The sequence below is a fragment of the Pleuronectes platessa genome, chromosome 5 (genome assembly GCF_947347685.1).
Source record: "Pleuronectes platessa chromosome 5, fPlePla1.1, whole genome shotgun sequence".
Classification (NCBI taxonomy): domain Eukaryota; kingdom Metazoa; phylum Chordata; class Actinopteri; order Pleuronectiformes; family Pleuronectidae; genus Pleuronectes; species Pleuronectes platessa.
In genome coordinates this window covers 16,142,284-16,159,714 of record NC_070630.1, presented here as the reverse complement: position 1 = coordinate 16,159,714, position 17,431 = coordinate 16,142,284, and the positions used below count along the sequence as shown (strand labels likewise).

General features: G+C 38.6%; 2 protein-coding genes and 1 long non-coding RNA gene across 3 annotated transcripts; 1 reads left to right on the top strand and 2 right to left on the bottom strand.

Moving 5' to 3' along the window:
• Positions 1 to 68: 68 nt before the first annotated feature.
• On the bottom strand, positions 69 to 5,152 carry LOC128439723 (ion channel TACAN). The gene is made up of 12 exons (XM_053422113.1): positions 5,084 to 5,152; positions 4,673 to 4,791; positions 4,380 to 4,496; positions 4,199 to 4,258; positions 3,944 to 4,039; positions 3,744 to 3,833; positions 2,871 to 2,936; positions 2,672 to 2,733; positions 2,486 to 2,578; positions 1,041 to 1,105; positions 684 to 752; positions 69 to 296 (listed from the first exon to the last, which is right to left on the bottom strand). Exons 1-12 carry the CDS (start codon positions 5,150 to 5,152, stop codon positions 183 to 185), a joined length of 1,020 nt encoding a protein of 339 aa, XP_053278088.1. The 3' UTR covers positions 69 to 182.
• Positions 5,153 to 6,635: 1,483 nt separating this feature from the next.
• gdpd1 (glycerophosphodiester phosphodiesterase domain containing 1) lies at positions 6,636 to 15,466 on the top strand. The gene is made up of 11 exons (XM_053421986.1): positions 6,636 to 6,793; positions 7,552 to 7,701; positions 8,540 to 8,582; positions 9,070 to 9,205; positions 10,631 to 10,676; positions 10,944 to 11,065; positions 11,359 to 11,448; positions 11,860 to 11,993; positions 13,267 to 13,326; positions 13,667 to 13,718; positions 14,017 to 15,466. The coding sequence occupies exons 2-11, from the start codon at positions 7,566 to 7,568 to the stop codon at positions 14,149 to 14,151; spliced, it is 954 nt and encodes a 317-aa protein (XP_053277961.1). The 5' UTR covers positions 6,636 to 6,793; positions 7,552 to 7,565; the 3' UTR covers positions 14,152 to 15,466.
• On the bottom strand, positions 14,147 to 16,598 carry LOC128439630 (uncharacterized). Its single transcript, XR_008338431.1, has 2 exons — positions 16,496 to 16,598; positions 14,147 to 16,248 (listed from the first exon to the last, which is right to left on the bottom strand). It is a non-coding gene; the product is annotated as an uncharacterized LOC128439630 (long non-coding RNA).
• Positions 16,599 to 17,431: the final 833 nt, after the last annotated feature.

Genomic DNA, 17,431 nt, shown 5'->3' with positions numbered 1-17,431 from the left:
CTTTTAATGATGATTGATTAATCCTAGCACACCTTTATATGTTACGTTTGCTAGTACTGTTCATGTTTTGCAGTATTGCCAGTAGACTTATTATTGCTGGCCAGGATAATATTAATGAAGATATGAGCTTGTGAACATGTGAGACAGCGTTTTGTGGACATGCTTTATTGTATCACGTTGTATCACAGACTCTTCTGTTTCTGGTTCCTGCTCTTGAGCTTCTGTCGGACCACTGCGACAGTGGTGAAGAAATTCCCCATGAACAGAACGAGGAAGCAGAGACCGCACATCAAGACCTGTCGTCACACCAGAAAAACAGAAAACAGGAATTTAGATATCAAAACAATTGAGTGAGCAAAATATAGCTGATTCATTGTCATTGTTTTAACAGAGAAGATCAGGAGAGGATGAAGTGAAGTATGTAAATGCAAATGCATGAGGGCGATTTAATAAGGGAATTATATGCAATAAAAAGATTTGTAAAAAAGCTCACTGAGATGTAACACTAAGTTATCAATAATATATTTCGCAAAGTACATTTTCGAAGACACAGTTCTTGATATAAAACATTAAACCTCCCCAAGTTGTGATTTTGCAAAGATAAATAGAAACAGTGAAACCTGAAGTGTTGTTGAAAGATCTGCAGGAACAAGGTGAAATAGTGAGTGAGTGAAATCACTGACCTGCCATTCTTTACAGTCTGGGAGCTGAGACATTTTGAAGAGAGAGAGGCCATTGAAGAGCTGCCAGAACTGCAGGACAACAACACAAGGACTCAGGAGTTGGAATGGGGAATGGATGATGAGGTGAAGGCGAAGCTGTTTTCCACATTGCATAAAACCCTTCAATTCTCACCTCATTCCTTAATATTCACGGTAATCGTTGGCCGTAGAATGACATCAGTATATTTTTTTCAAATCAGCTTGTCCGTGTCATCCATTCTAAACCATGACTATGCATGGCTTTAATGCAAACTAAGCAGTACATAAGAGGGGATTACTCAAGTTCATTTTCATGTCAGCATCACACACTGTACTCACATGACCAAAAAAGAGGAAAGGCAAAAGAAACGTCAGCCCTTTCCACATCCACGACTGAAATCCCTCTGAAAATAGAAAGCAGACAAAGTTAAAAAAAATGTGTCTGTCTTTACTTTCGCTAACATGTTGGTTTGTTCATTTCTAAGCATGATTGTACAAAAACTACTGGACGGATTACCACAAAACTTGGTGTGAGGATTCATTATGACTCAGGGAAGACCCCATTATATTGTGAATGCTCATTCAGTTTTATCTTTTTTCATCTTCTTTAACTTTGCATGAGGATGTATTTCTATATTTGTACTGATTAGGTAGATTTTGTGGATTGATATATATGACTGTGGTGCAGCCTGTGTGGATATAAGGGACAGTTAGACATTGATGGAGGTATATTTGTATGATTGGCACCAGGATGACACAAAAAACACTGAACCGATTTCTATTCTTCAGTTTTGCGGATGGGTGTGGCATGACCCAAGGAAAAATAACCCATTAAAGTTTGATACCGATCCATTGGCAAACCTTTCATGTTATCCTCAAATTTACTAACCTTGTTTATCCTTGGGCTCATTGTGACCCGCTAAAATTGGAAGAAATTATATTTGCTCGGACATTAGAGGAATAATGTTTATTTTTGTCATTTATAACATTTGGAAAGAAAAACTATTATGTTTGGAGTCAATTTGAACCCAGGAGAACCAAACATAATTTTAAGCATTTAGAAATATGTTATTTTTTTTAATAGAATATCATCATCCTCAGAACAACTGTCAGGAACACACAACAGTCATTGACTAACAAAAAACACCTGTAAAAGGTCAATTTGAGCATTGGTATTTGCTGAACCCACTTATCCCACTTATTCTGCCTTGTTTCTCTTTTATCAAAGCGTATATGACAGAAATGTCAGAAAACATGGAATGTCTTTGGATATGTGTTGGATGGAAATATGGCCCCTCCAGTATTCCAACTACTTGTTTTTCCAACTGTACATACATTTGCCTCCCTTCTTTATTTTGTTATCTCATTTATACACCTCTCGAAGTTTATGAAGAGCACAAATGCCTATTTTATGTCATGGACATGGCTGACAGCAGCATATCTGATGGGGCCTGGAACCGTTTGGTTTACATTAGCAGCAATAAGTCTACCCTGTTGAAGTGGAGAGCAGGACCATGAAACTTTTAGAGATGTTAAACATAGAAATTGACCCCAAGGATTTTAGGAGAGTTAAACATTGTGAGATAGGTTTTCACCATATTTTCATTGAGGTCAAAGAGAATAATTAATGGGTCTTGAAGAAAGAAAACTGACATCTTTTAGTTATGACTGTGTGCCACAGACATTATTAACATTATTAACATTTTTACAAGATATTCAGTAATGATAAACTTGACTATGTAAATCTGTCCTCTGTGTCCTTGACGTGTCACTGCGTCGCTCACCCACGGTCAGATCCATGTTGTGTCTTTCTCCCAGGGCTCGTAATCTGTACAGGCATCCACTCTGATAGTAGCACTGAAGACACTGAACAAAACCTGCACATTCCACATGAAAGACATTTCAGGTTAGATCATTTTATTTGTTTGTAAGTTTGAACCATGACTGTTTTACAAGTACTTTGACCTTACTCTGATACAGGGAGTAGGCAAGGAACTGGTTCCTGAACATCTTGTAAAGGTTCCCTTCCGGCCTTGTGTGTGAAAGAGCGGAGACTTATTATTGTACAAAAAGTGGACTTAAGCTAGAATTATAAGTATTTAAATATGCTATAACAGAGCTTTATTGTTTCATAGTCTGTAATTCAGGTTTTTATCTTCCTCTACTCACCATGTCAGCATCACACCGGACAAAAAAGCTGCGACGTAGTGATGAGCAACCCACCAGCCTTTTATTCTATGATGAAAGACACACTTCATTTGATATTTTACACAATAGATAAGATCAGATTTATTATTAAGATTGATTACTATTAATCCAAATGGAAATTATCGTCCCAGATATTGCTCTAAACATGGCATTGGAGGCAGAACAACGTGGCTGGAAAGCAATAGTTTGCCCTGTGGAGGTTGGCAGCAGGGGTTTCATTGCAACATCTGCCTTCAGGTTGCTTAGAGATCTGGGGAGCCATGGGCAAGCCCTGTGCCAGATGTTAACAAGGGATATTCTCCATTTTGTACTGTGTTTTTAAAGGAGACAGCATTTAGTTTAAGAAGGCTTAGAGGGAAGGATGTCTGATCTACTGAGCATGGCTTTCATAGTGCTGCCATACAAGCCAGTCAGATTTACCTTTAGCCTCAGCTGACCCTCAGGTTCGGCCGGTATCGATTACAAGACCAAAACACTTGATGACGCTAAGGCACACAACTGAGTTTATGCCCCTTACAACTGCTTGCTGCCACTATCACCTGCTAACATCTACTGGTAGTTGGTAACTTAAATTGTGCAAAAGATCTTCTAACGTAGAAGGGATATTCACCATCTTGTACTTTATTGGAAAATGGCAGTGACAAAATAGCGGTAATTAAACTGACTTGATCAAGGTTTACTTGGGCAAATAGATAATAAGAGGGTCAATTGCCACAAAAAAAAGTATTTTTCTATAACGATGAAGTTGAAGGGCTATGAGGGGGCTATGCATGATATATGTAAAATTATAAAACGGTGACATAATGAAAGAGTAGAGAGAGTAGCAGGACGGACCTGGAGCCGTTTGTGATGAGAACACTTTCCCTGATAGTTAATGTGCAGTAGTACCACACCAGCAGGAAGTTGAGGACCGCATCAACAAATCTAAAAGTCAGGGACATAAGACAAGTGCTTGTTTTTATAAAGTGTCCATGAAGACTGATGAACCCATTGCAATGCTCAAGGCTGGAGCGGCTGTGTTGTATGATGCATACCTGTAGCTGACAAAGAAATAACAAATGCAGGAACACAGCAGCAGGACGACGGTGGAGCACAGCTTGAACGTCTCGTATTCATCTTTGTAGACGAATCTGACAAACATGTGATGTGTTCAGGATTTTCTACTGAAATAGGTGGCAATTGATCACTCGAGGAAATACTCTGTCTATATTTGATTTCATTAATTTAACTAAACGAATGTTAATGTATAATTAAACTATGTATTTTTAGGTTGTGTGTTGGTTTCTTACTTGGACTGTTTGCTGAGAAGAGTTACATTCACGTTTCCAAGGACCAGACTCAGATACAGCCTGCAATATGACGAAATCATATTAATTTCACTTTATCTGTTATAACCAATGAGTTTCTATGTATTTGTTATCACAATAATGACATCCACACTAATTCTGTGATTAAAAATGTTGTCGTCACCCATTTTTTTGGGGAAGAAAAGATTCCATTTCAAAGTAAGCATTGGGTCTCGTCCTCATTTTATCTTTCATCACATCCATGTTTTTCGCTGCTTCTTCTGAGGTTCCTGGGCTGCATCTGGTGGATGAAACAAGAGCACAAGATCAGTTTGTATCATTGGTACAACATAACCTATAGAATCCACGTTTAAATACCGGAGAGCATTTCTTCCTCCCTCTTAACTGTATTAATACCAACATATAAATGCTGATATGACCATGCAAATGTGTGACTGTGTGTGTGTTTACACCTACTTCTTCACCAGATGCGAGATATCCTTCAATCTTTTTCTCTGATGGGAAATGGAAGAAGAGCAGCTCTTTTGTAGTTTGGAAATTTCATCCAGTTTCTGTAGGTAGCTTCTGTGTTTCTCCTGAAAAACACAAGAAGATGAGGTCGCGTCATAACCAAAGAAAATGTGTTTAATTATAACCTGAAGCACAACCAAGGTAGTTGACATAAACAAGGTATTAATAATGCATGACAGTTTTAGAGGAAGCTTGATTACAGGCTATTATAACATGTTACATTACATTACATAACATTTTACTGACGCTTTTATCCAAAGCGACTTACAATATGTGCATTCAACCATGAGGGTACAGACCCAGAACGGCAAGAATAATGTAAGTACAAGTACTAGTTCTAGTAAGGAGTTCAGTTACCTGAAGTTGTTGATACTCTTCCTCCAGGCACTTCCACTCATCCAGGATGTTCGTTAATTCTTGAGGCATTTTTAGATTTTTCCTTTAACTGAATTTTACTAAAACTCAACAGCAACTGAAAATAAAAACCCTCGGGAGCAGCTCTAGTTCTTTAAACAACGAGAAATTACCTGCACACAGTGCTGTAGGAATTCAAGGTGCTTATCACATCTCTATGGGCGGTTTATTACATGAAGTGAACTTTGACAGGAACAAGAATTCACTTGGACATTGCTCTGTGGGGATACTCTGTGTTATCTCATTGATCAGTTATCAGAGCTAAAAGAAACTGGTTATTGTATTATATTCAATGTAAAGAGTAAAGGTCAATATTTGCACATGACTTGTAGGTTGTCTGCTAGATATTAATTTTGTGCTTATACCTCCCAGCAGATTGTCTGGCGGACGACATCAGTAACCAACTCACTAAATGAGACGAAAGAGTATAGTGGGTCGATTTTTCTTGTTGCAATTTGATTGCACACATCACAAACTGGGATAAATAATATTTGAAATTGTATTAATTTAAATAGTATATGCATCAAAGTAATTACCAATTTTATGAAAGGATTTGGAACTCTACAGCTTCCGAGCTGACAGTAATTACATTTCTACAATAAAGGAAAATAACAGATAATAGCAGACTCACATAGAAAGACTGTTGTAAAAATGGATGACATGATAGTTCCCCAAAAGTGATGCCAAAGCTTCTTGATTGCCCCCTGGTGGCTGGCTGCAGTATTGGACTTGAATCCCAAGCTACCAAATAAGTTTGTTTATTATTTTGTAATATTTGTACATATCAAACCAAATTTACTTAAATTTAGTTTTTGTAATTTTAGGTTATCACACTGATGCATATTCAAGGTTTAATTTTCCTGTTTTTATTATGTTTGCTTATTTGAATGCCATAAAAATGCAACCTTCATGATTAACAGATGAGAATTATAGTAACAAACGTCATCCCATTGTTGCTACTGCTCTGACTCTGGCTCAAAATGCACCGGATGGCAGCAATGGTATCTCAATATATATATATATATCCGACGGAGACTTGGAGACGTGGAGCCATGGAGATATGTCGTCCATCTTTATTTTCAGTCCATGGGGCCCAGCAACAGATGTGTGCCCCGGGGCCCTGTAGGAGATCGATCAGGCCGTGCATTGTTGCTCTGAATTCTCATTTCAATTGAATATTTCATCGTCGGACTGATAAAAATGTTTGCACCTCATCGTGAACTGTCCAATATAGGATGCATTACTGATCTTGAATTATTTATTCAAAAGTTAAATTGATTTGAATTCTAGTTACTAACATGTGTTAGTTTGATGTGTTAAACCATGACGTGCAAATTATTTTTCCAATATGTGACCATGATGGGTATATTATATTTATAGTACTTCACTTTGAACTGCTTTCTTTTTTTTGGATCCTATAAGAAGTTGTCAGTGTTGTTGTTGGACGCTCAGGGCTGCGCATGCGCAATGAGTCTCCAGCGGCACCGGAAGTCAGAGTCAGTTGTGGAGCAGAGGACAGGTCACTTCATCACTTCATCTCCACACAAACAAGCTTCTTGCTCAGCTCCATGAGCTCCGACTAACCTCAGCAGCGACTCGACAAGTCAGTCAACACCAGAGGACGAAGGAACCCACAACAGTTTGATGACAAAGGTAAACATTTCACCTGGAGAGCTCGACAAGCAGCTCAGCTAACGTTAGCCTCACCTAGCTCGTGCGCTAATGACGTTGATTGTTGACGTGACTATGCGTTTGTTTGGGAGAGTCCACGTTTTTAATGATTCATTAGATTTTATGTAAATACAAAGCTTTGGTCCAGTGCTGGCACCAAGGCAGCTCAGTGAGAACCCGAGTAGACAGTGAGTAATGTGAGTGGAATATATCAAATACTTTTAACAGGAAAGTATTTCTTCTTTCATTTCTGATGGATCCTCACTGTGGTAACTGTACACATGAATGTTGGTGGGAGACGAACAACACAACTTCAGTCTTTGACTCATCGGTTTCAATAGAAGAAAAGTCCAATACACATCCATCTAAGGGTTAAACATTGTGAAGCACAATGAGGAGGTATAACACACAACTTATTGACCTCAACTTTGTTTAGCTGTTTATTTAAGCGTTTGTCATTCTCTGTCCAAAAGAAGAGTTTGAAGCCACAACTCTCACTGAGGAGCAAAAATCAGTTTTTGAACTTAAAAGGAAGTTATAAATTCAAAAATAGATAGTCAGTAGTATTAGCCCTATTTCGGGGGTTTGCCCTAAGGCTTCAGCAACATTTTTTTTATTTGAATCAATTGGAAAATACTTGCTGTCACTCTTCCTCAATTTCTTTATTTTCTTTATTTTCAGGCTGTTAGAATCAAATATGCGTCACTGAGTATGTTGTCTGGTTTGTGTTTGTTTTGCAGGCGACTGGCGGGAGATGTGCGCTGCTGTGTATGTCCTGTCCACGGTAACGGGCTACGTGCTCACCTCCGCCCTGCTCATGAAATGTCCCACTCTTCTGCACCGAAGGAAGCGGGAGAATTTCCTCAGCAGACACATTTCCCACCGTGGAGGTGAGTCAGTGGCACTCATTCAAATTTCCGTTTTCTCACAAAGTCCCACTCAAAGAAAAGGGTGCACGGCAAGTTGTCGTCAGTATGTGATTTTGTATATTAAGATGCTAAGATTTCAAAATGTAATTTATCTGAATATCAACGTTGGGTGTGTTTACTAGGTAGTACATGGTTTGTAACTCTTTTTTTACTTTACTCCAGTTATTTGGACCATTTGGCTTGTACTTTACATTACATTACATATCATTTATCCAAAGCGACTTAAAATAAATGAACAGACCCAGAACACCAAGAATCATGGACATTAGTTTCAAAAACGCCAAACTACAAAGTGCTACATGTAAGTGCCATATATAAGTGCAACTAAACTTTATTATGATTACTTTTTTTCTGATGATGGTTATTGGACCCATTATGCTTCTTAATGGGAGCTAATTACTTGTATATTTAGCAATAATAGATCTGTCTACCTATTCCACCTCTGTTAAGAATTTAATATTTTGTTTATAGATGCATTTGCATGGTTTTGATTGTATTACAAAAGTCAGTGTGTTTGCTTGTTTTGCGTTGTGTATGATGCTGCCGCCATGACGTAAACTTAAAAAAGGAAAAGATTGATAAAATGACACATGCACTTAATAAAAGGTTGGATACTTGAAAGATGATTAGCTAAAGAAAGCACAAATAAAATGCCATCATAGGTTCTCGAGAAGATCCTGGGTGTCCCTGTTTGATCTGTATCAGCAGTGAGATCAGTGTTCCAGCAGTTGGTGAAACAGTAATGCAGATATGAAAACCCCAGAGTATCACATGTAGTGTTTCCTTTTTTGAATGGCAGGTGCCGGAGAAAACCTGGAGAACACCATGGCAGCTTTCAAGCAGTGAGTATAATACATATTTGGTAGAGATGAAGCAGTTCTGATCATGATTTGATGACCAGCCATGACTGTAAAGTGTCGCTTACACATATTGTCGATAGCAGTTCCACCTTGTCGTCAGTCCAAGGAAAGAAATCCTTTCTCTTTCACAATTTCTTTCCCTTGTTTAGAAAGTTGTCTGCGACTAACCACCCGAGTGCAAATAGACAATCTAAAAAGTGTGTGAGTAGATTAAGAGACATAGAAACAGTTATTAATTTTGTAACAGAACTAAAACCTATCGGTATGGCTGTAGCCTTCGGTCACTGGTCATAAAGGGTTAGATGATAAAGTGCTGTTATGTCTATTTTATGAGTGTAAAGTGGTTTATGATTTTATAATGTGTGTTGACCTCAGTGACCTCGGTGCTGAGATACACGATTGAAACTCTCTGGAGTCTCCCAGGTATTGTGATAAATACAGTGTGTGTCCTGCTTGTTGAATCATGCAGCGCGGTGGATCTGGGCACAGACATGCTGGAGCTGGATTGCCACCTGACCAAAGACGAACAGGTTGTGGTTTCTCACGACGCCAACTTGAGGAGGGCGACTGGTATCAATGCTGATATCTCTGACGTCGCCTACGCTGTGAGTTACTGCTCTGAAATGTCTCTTGAGTCATCACATTTCCATATCTGACAGAGAGATGCACTATATGAACAAAATTATTGGGACACCTCTTAATCATTGAATTCAGGTGAATCATTCAGTGGATAAAATCCAGCACCTTGCAGTCGGCCCTTAAAACAATTGTGACAGAATGGCTCGTTCCAAAGAGCACATTGAATTGGAGTGTGGCACTAAAATAGGACGCCACCGCTGCAAATCAGTTTGTGAAATGTGCAGAGTTACAGAGCGGGGTCGCTGACTGCTGAGGTGCATAGTGTGTAAAATTGGCCAACGCTCTGCTGACCCAATTACTGCAGGGTTCCAAACGTCCTCCAGCTTCAACATCAGCCAAAAACTGTGCACGTGGAGTTTCATGGCCGAGCAGCTGGGGTGGTTTTTCCGGGGGTGGCCCAAACCCCTTAGTTACAGGGAAGGGAAATCTAAATGCTTCAGGATACCGAGACGTTCTTTGCTTCCAACTTAGTGGGAACAGTTTTGGGGAAGGCCTTTTTTTTCTATTTAATATTTGAACAGTTAAATAATTTTGTTTAACTTTCCTGCCGGCATTAGCATGTAAAAGACAAGAGGTAGACAGGTTCACCTCTATTTGAGTTAGAAAACAAACAAAGAGAAACCTTGTGACCAGACTTGTGTGAGGGAAGTTGAATTGAGTTTGATCCCAAGTCATCTGATTATGTCATGTGGAACTATCACCTGATTAATAAAACAATGCTGTTATTTTTTAGTTATACATATCTTTGATGATCTAGTCTAGTCTGTTACTAATAGCAGCTGCTTAGTACAGACCCTTTTCCATTATTTCTCTTGAACCTACTTTAGGGAAGTAAATATTTGGAATATAGGACGAGATGTTGAATATCCCCATTTTCTAAATGATTATTGTCCTACAGGAAGTAAAGCCCAGTGATGAAGCACTCGTGGCATAATAACCTCCACCTAAGCTCAAACTCTATCCCACCATGTTAAAGAAAGAGAAATAAAAACATTCCCGGATCTGCCTGTTTATCTAGATCTGTTCCAAAGTGTATTTAGTTCTTTCTTGCGTTATGTCCCACCCCTCCACAAAAAACCCTACAAACACAAACCTCCTTGGCGGAGATAAATAAACTGATAAATGCCACAAACTAATTTGAAACCCTGATGATATTCACGGAAGATTACGTTTATGTGACCTTCGGCCTCATCGTAGAGAAGCACAATGTTCTTCACATTGATCTTACTGTGTCATGTCCTCTCTGGGTTCCTGTCTTGTTTGTAAAGACTGTCAGTACCGTGAGCGCCCTCTGGCTCTCACAGCGTCTGAACCTGCCCTGACTGCACAGGCTCTGACTGGAGGCTGTCGTTCTTGTCTGTTAACCACTGACTGCTGTGTGCTCTTCACAGGAGCTACCTCCATACCTCTGCAAGCTGGGAGTTACTTTTCAGAGGGGTGAGCATTACGTGCACATGGCTGGTGGAGTTACTTCAACACTCACTAATATACAGATGTTTTATCTGAAACATCACTCAGTGTGGTCTACAGAGTGAACAGCTACATGAACATTCCAAGTGCTCTATGTTTTTATTGAGATAAATACACAGATATTGTGGCTAGTATGACTAATACAATTAAGTTTACAACCTGTCAGCTATCTGGAATATGTTCAGTTAACTATGTGATGCCGACTGTGTGTTTGACCTGTCCTTGTTTGTGCAGAGTGTTTCTGTGAGGGAGGGGATGACAAATGCATCCCTCTCCTCAGGGACGTTTTTGATGCGTTTCCGAACACCCCTGTCAACATCGACATCAAGGCCAACAACAACACGCTCATCAAGAAGGTGTGTGTGTGTGTGTCCGTGCGTGTGCATGCATGTTTTTTTTTGTCTTAAACCCTCCGATCAAACCATTTTCTCGTGTTTTTTCTCTTTATTTTTCAATTTCAAGAAAACAGACTTTACTATGTGTTTATAAATATGTATAGTCAATTAGTTTTACTTATTTGTAAATAAAATGATATTGAATGATAACATTTGAGGCTGTAAAAACAAATCCTTATTTGTGTTGTACTGCTGTGTTACATTTGTCACCATGTTTTATTGTTGGAGTTTTGAGTTCTAGTTAAATTTTCCAGGTCTCTGAGCTGGTTGTGAAGTACGACAGAGAACATCTGACCGTCTGGGGAAACGCCAGAAACAAGATTGTCAAGAAGTGTTATAAAGAGGTAATTTGATATGAGCTGTTTGGCCTTAATTGAATGACAATAAGATGCAGAGTTTATTCAGTTTTCTGAAATCATTTACTTTCCGAATGTCAATATTATAATCTAAGTTACCATTTGCGCCAATAAGTTCAGGAAGGGATTGAAAACAAATAACAATGTGCCATCAGTAATAATATAGTTTTTATTTAATATCCTTATAATGGGATGAGTAAGTTGCTGCAGTACTTATTTGCTGTACTGCAGGATATTAAAATATTAACAATGATTTTGTATCTGCTGTGTGAGGGAAGTCAGTATCTATCTTTTTGTTTCAGGTATAAAAACAAACCAATCATCGCGTTTCTTTTTAAAAGTATAGCCTCACTGAATCCCCTGTAAACTGACCCTGAATCCTGGTTTCGTGTTTTTCAGAATCCTCGGATTCCAGTGTTGTTCAGCTTTCCCAGAGTGCTGCAGCTGTTGGGCCTCTTCTACACTGGCCTTCTGCCGTTTGTTCCCCTCAAGGAGCAGTTCCTAGAGATCCCCATGCCCTCCATTATCACCAAGTGAGTTCAGACTAATGGAAATGAGATCTGTGGAAAGAGCTGCTGGAGAAGGTAGCACTGCGCTTTACATTTAGTTGTGACTCAACATTTCTTGTTGGGAAGACGATCAAAGGACTGCAAAAAAGAAGCGACTGGAAAAAAAACGGCAATAAATATTCAGTTTTCAGAATGGTCATCTGTATATTACTGGTTTCACATATTTATTCTTACGATTCTATCAAAAATTACTGAATTAAATCCTTTCCTAAAAGATTAAATTAGCATTGGCAACATTTGTAGTTGCTGCTCATTAATTATCAGGAGAAGATGGATCTCAACACGGCTAAACAACAATTTGATTTCCATTTATGGTTCAAATATTAATAACTTTTATCTTGTGTCGAATTAAGCTTAAAAGTTCATGATCGACCTTGGATATGAAAAAGTATTTTTACAAGTTCCATTTACTGTAAAACTTCCAGACCTTTCAGTCACATCTTGTGGCCTTCATCAGCAGATACGACCCATACGCCACAAATGGGATTAACATGATTATTTAAATCACCATTAAACAGACCCTGTGCTAGTTTTTTTTAGTTTTTTTTTATTTACAAAGATAATTCCTTACTGAAGTCAGAAATTTGCTTTGATGTTGATGAGCTACATGCATTAAATGTACTCACCTTCTAACTGTTTGCAGCAAGTCCTCTGTGTTTGTGTTGTCTTGGCCACAGAGCAGCTGTAAACAAAGTCGCTCACTGACGAGTGATTAAAAGAGACTTTCACACCCTTTGCCCTGTGGGGGTGTGTTAGTGGATCATAAGGATAAATGTCACAGAGCAGATTAAACATGCTGAACATTCATTAGGATTAAATTATCTCCTCTATTACAATTCTGTTGTCCCTCAGTATGCATGGTTCAAGACAAAGCTATTGAGTACACAATTCACCCCTGAAACCCAGTGACTGTCATTGTATGTTGACGGAGTATCAATCTGTTGTGATAAATGAGCACGACAGATATAATGTGAATCGGATTTGTTGTGAACATTTTCCTTCATTCTGACTTATTTACGTCGACTTCAGTTAATGATTTCCTTTATTTCCTAGAATTAATTTGATTTTGTCTGAATTCAGCTGTTGTTGTTTGACAAGTTAAATTGTCAATAGGTTACCTTTTTGCGTGTCACATAGCCTGAAAGGTTACGCAAACTTTTGATCAAGTCTGAAAGCGGCAGCGACATTAGTGGCTTTTTTTCCACAATTGAACACTATCTTCTGTGTGATTCTGCAGACTGAAGGATCCTGAGGGATTAACAAGGGGCCTGAGAATCGCCGCCTGGCTTGCAGACAGGTGAGGCACTCACTTGGTTTGAATCTATAATGATTTATAAAATGATAGTTTCATACATTACCATGACTAATGCAGAACCTTTAGAGTTACTATTAAACTTCACGCTACATTTGTTAATCTGTTTACAGACATGCACTTAACTCCAGATTATCCCCTTGAAATTGTCCAGAGACATTGTATGTCAAAATCAGTTCTGCGGAAAATCTCCGGATTCTATGCCAACCCCCTAGTGAAACTCCAAATAATGTTTGGACCCTATTGTGTTGACATTCTCTGGAGTTCATGATAGAAAACGGCTTTATACTTGTGGTTTCTGTCAATGAATATTTTTCTCTTTTAGATTGCTGATGAGGAAAGCTCTGTTTGAGCATCTCACTGCCAGAGGCATACAGGTAAGATGCTTTTGTATAAGCTCTAAAGTTCTCCTCACAAATGAGAAAAATACTTCACATTCTGAAAGTATACGAAAGCATGCATATCCAAACTTAGTAAATATTTAAATGAGGGAGGTAATGATTCAGGCACAGGCCCCTCTTTGGACCCAACAAATCTTCTACACAACAGCTGATTAAGTCTCATGTTGGCCGCGAGTGGTGCTGTTAAGAGGACAGTAACATTCTTGAGCCTAGTGAGACTCCCTCCGCTGTGTGTTGTGTGTTTTTCACTGTAAGAGTTGTGCGTCTGGTTCAGGTGTACGTGTGGGTGCTGAACGATGAGGAGGACTTCCAGAGGGCGTTTGACTTGGGAGCCACAGGAGTTATGACAGATTTTCCCACCAGGCTTAAAGACTTCATGGACAGGAATGGCTTCTCAAAGCTCCAGTGACCTGCCAGACTCTACCTGACTAATCCACTAGACTCTAATCTGTATTGTATGTGTATCTATAAAAGAGGTTATAATGGCCATTGAAATATGCCGTTTCCAAGTCTTATCAGTCTTGAATATGGCTTTTAACTTGAAAATATTGAATTTGTTTTACTGTTGTAAAGATTTAATTAAAGCTTTGTTTAGAGCCATCCAGTAAATTAGAGTTTGCAGTATTACTGCATGGCATATTGCTCTAGTAGAATCACCAGCAGATGCACCTTGATTTTGAAATGTAATGTCAATTTATTTTTTATTTTTTTACAATCTGTCACATGCTGATCTAAGCCAGTGTGACACGCTACTCGTCCAGATGTGTGCATATGTGCCAGATTCAGACAAAACATCATTAATACGGGCTACTGCTCAACATTTACAGTACATTTGAACAAATGCAATAGAACCGTGGATTTGTCTCTAAAAACGTCTGTTTTATATGATATTTGTTAAGATGAAAGGTTGAATGGATACATGGTTGTATATTTGTGTGTAGTTTCGCGTTTCAAAATCAAATTGAAGTGAGGTTTCATTCTCCATTAATGGATCTGAGAGAGAAATTTAGCACAAAAAAAGGACTTGATCTTACTTATGTTATTGAGTTATACCTCTTTCACCTTTGTTAATATGATCATCAACAGCAGTCAATCATATTTAAGAAACATGTTTAATTTATGGGTTTTTACATGTTTAATGACGGCTGTGTGAAATTCAAATTGATCGAAAGACAAAGACAACAACACCTCGCTGTGACACAGTTTGAATGAGTAAAGATTTTTATAACCACACTACTGATGCTCTGGTTTTCAAACCTGTGACCCTGCAGTGAGGCTCCATAATGAATGTAGTATTGTTTGAATGTATTGTGTATTGTTTGGTATTGTACTGTCAAAACTGTGTTGGAGTTTTAATTACTTCACCCTGCTGTTCATTTGATATTGAAATGAGATCTGCACAGGTGTAAATCTGATTTCTGATATTTACACTTTGTATATCAAGAACGACTTTACATCACTATAATTTTTCCAATGGAGAAAGACTTGTGATAAACCAATCAAATTTCAGATCTTACACAAATTATTACACTCTAGTATTGTAATACAATACCTGTGCAGCATTGTGTGTGGATTTGTTTTTGCATGAAATCAATATCTGACAAATTGTGGTGTTTGAATTTGTTGAGTTTGACAGGACCAGTGTGTGGACGTGTGGCCTGTCCAATGTCACAAGTGGTTGAAAATGTGCTTTTTTTATCAATAAAAAAGAAAAGGTTATATAAGTTGTGTGTATGTATAACCACCTAGAAATATGTAATATTGATAAAACGAAGGTTTTCTTTGTATGGTAAAATATCTGGTAACTACCTGCAGACTGACAGCAGGTGGCAGTGTAGACTGGAGGGATTTAAAGTTTTTTCCAGCAGAGAAAACGTGAATGAAGCTGGTCACGTTTTACTCCAGATAAATCCACAGTCGAGACTTTCTTACTCATCAATTAACAAGATGCATTTAAAACATCTCACGCGACCAAACGAGCCTCTGCCATAAAGTGTTTTTTAAAAGTTTCTGCTGGAGTCTGTTCTTTATAGAGATAAGTTAGGAAAATGTGGGTTTCCAGTGATCTCATTGGTTACTCGTGTCTACGTTTTGACCAATCAGCACAGTGTTGCTATGGCTGACCGGTTTGTTGATTGGCTGAAGCGGCTGTCAGTTATTCATCGAGCCAACTCGGCTTAATCTCTGGTCAAGATAATTCACTGTGTGGCTGAGTGCACTTCATCACTTTATGGTTCGTATTTAGATAATGGCTCCTATTCACAAAGGAATTGCTAAAGTTCCTAACACAGTGATTTTCTTCCAATGGGACACATTGTAATGGTAAATCTCTTTTCAATGTTTGTCACAAGGGAAAAGACTCAACGATATGAAACTAGTCTTCAATTCAATTTGAATTTAGTGTCAGATGAGGTGGAGAACTTACACTGTTACACATACACTGAGAAAACCACAACAGTTCCCACAACAAACAAGAAGTTGGTGGAGAGAACAAAACTGCCTCGACCTGTGGGGTGAGAGAGGAGATGTGGGTGGAAAGGTGAAGTGACAGATATAGGATTTAGCTAAATCAGGACAAAATCACGAGATTCCCTTTACACTACATTATAGAGTATGTATATATATTGTCTCATGCAAGTGCATTAACGTAAAATATAAATGCAAAAGCCACAACACAAGTAGAAAAATGTATAATTCTAAACAAGTTGTGTTAGTTACTTACAAGTTTTGGAAGTTTTTTAAAGACAACTTACAAGACACAGACACTTCGGAGGCTAACGAGATTTCAGCTGGGGTCAGTGCCCCCCCCCTGGTCCCTCCTCTGGATCCGCCCCTGAAAAGAGAAGCAAGAGAAAGGGATACAAACAGATAAAAACAACAATTTCAGTCAACTTTATACAGAGTTTATCTGTTCGCAATAACTAAAGGAAACAAAGAGTCATGTCAAACATACATAAATGACATGGAGTTTGGTTTCTAAAAGATTATATATTTATATATGATAACTGCAGTACTAATTAGGAGGAGCAACACAAAGGATATTTATGCTAAAAACACGATGTAAATAAGAACGATTCTTGTCGAATTTGAAGATGGGCGCTCACACACAATTGGTCACCATTTACTTCAATTGGATGGATTTGGCTTCAAGGCTGTTTACCCCTTGAACTCCAAAATTTGTTTGTGGACTCAAACATGTCACCAACCATCATCGGCAAGAATAATAATAAATAATGAGTGAATTTGCATTTTTGGGTGAACTTTAACGTCTACATGAAACTTCAAAACAGACACAGGAAAGACATCTTCTGTTTTCTATCTTTTACACTTTTTGCACTCTGCACCATATGATTCTCCTGCCCCATGTAAGTAACCTGTATGTTGCTGATCCATATGTGTTGGAGCATCTTTGCGCTCTGCACCACTGCACTGCTGTGCTCCGGTCCCAGTTAGTAGATACATGCTTCTTGTCCACCCTTGCACATTTAGTTTACCCCTTGCACTACTGTCTTGTCAACAGTTCACCTCTGTTGCACATAGTGGTCAGGCTTATTGTGTACACTGAGCGCAACTCCAGTCAAATTCCTGGTATTACAGTAGGGTTAAATAAAGCTGCCTCTGACTGTACAACTGTTTTCCTACGAACCCGGAAGTAGGCAGCAGCGCCCCCTCTCTCTCCGGCTGACTGG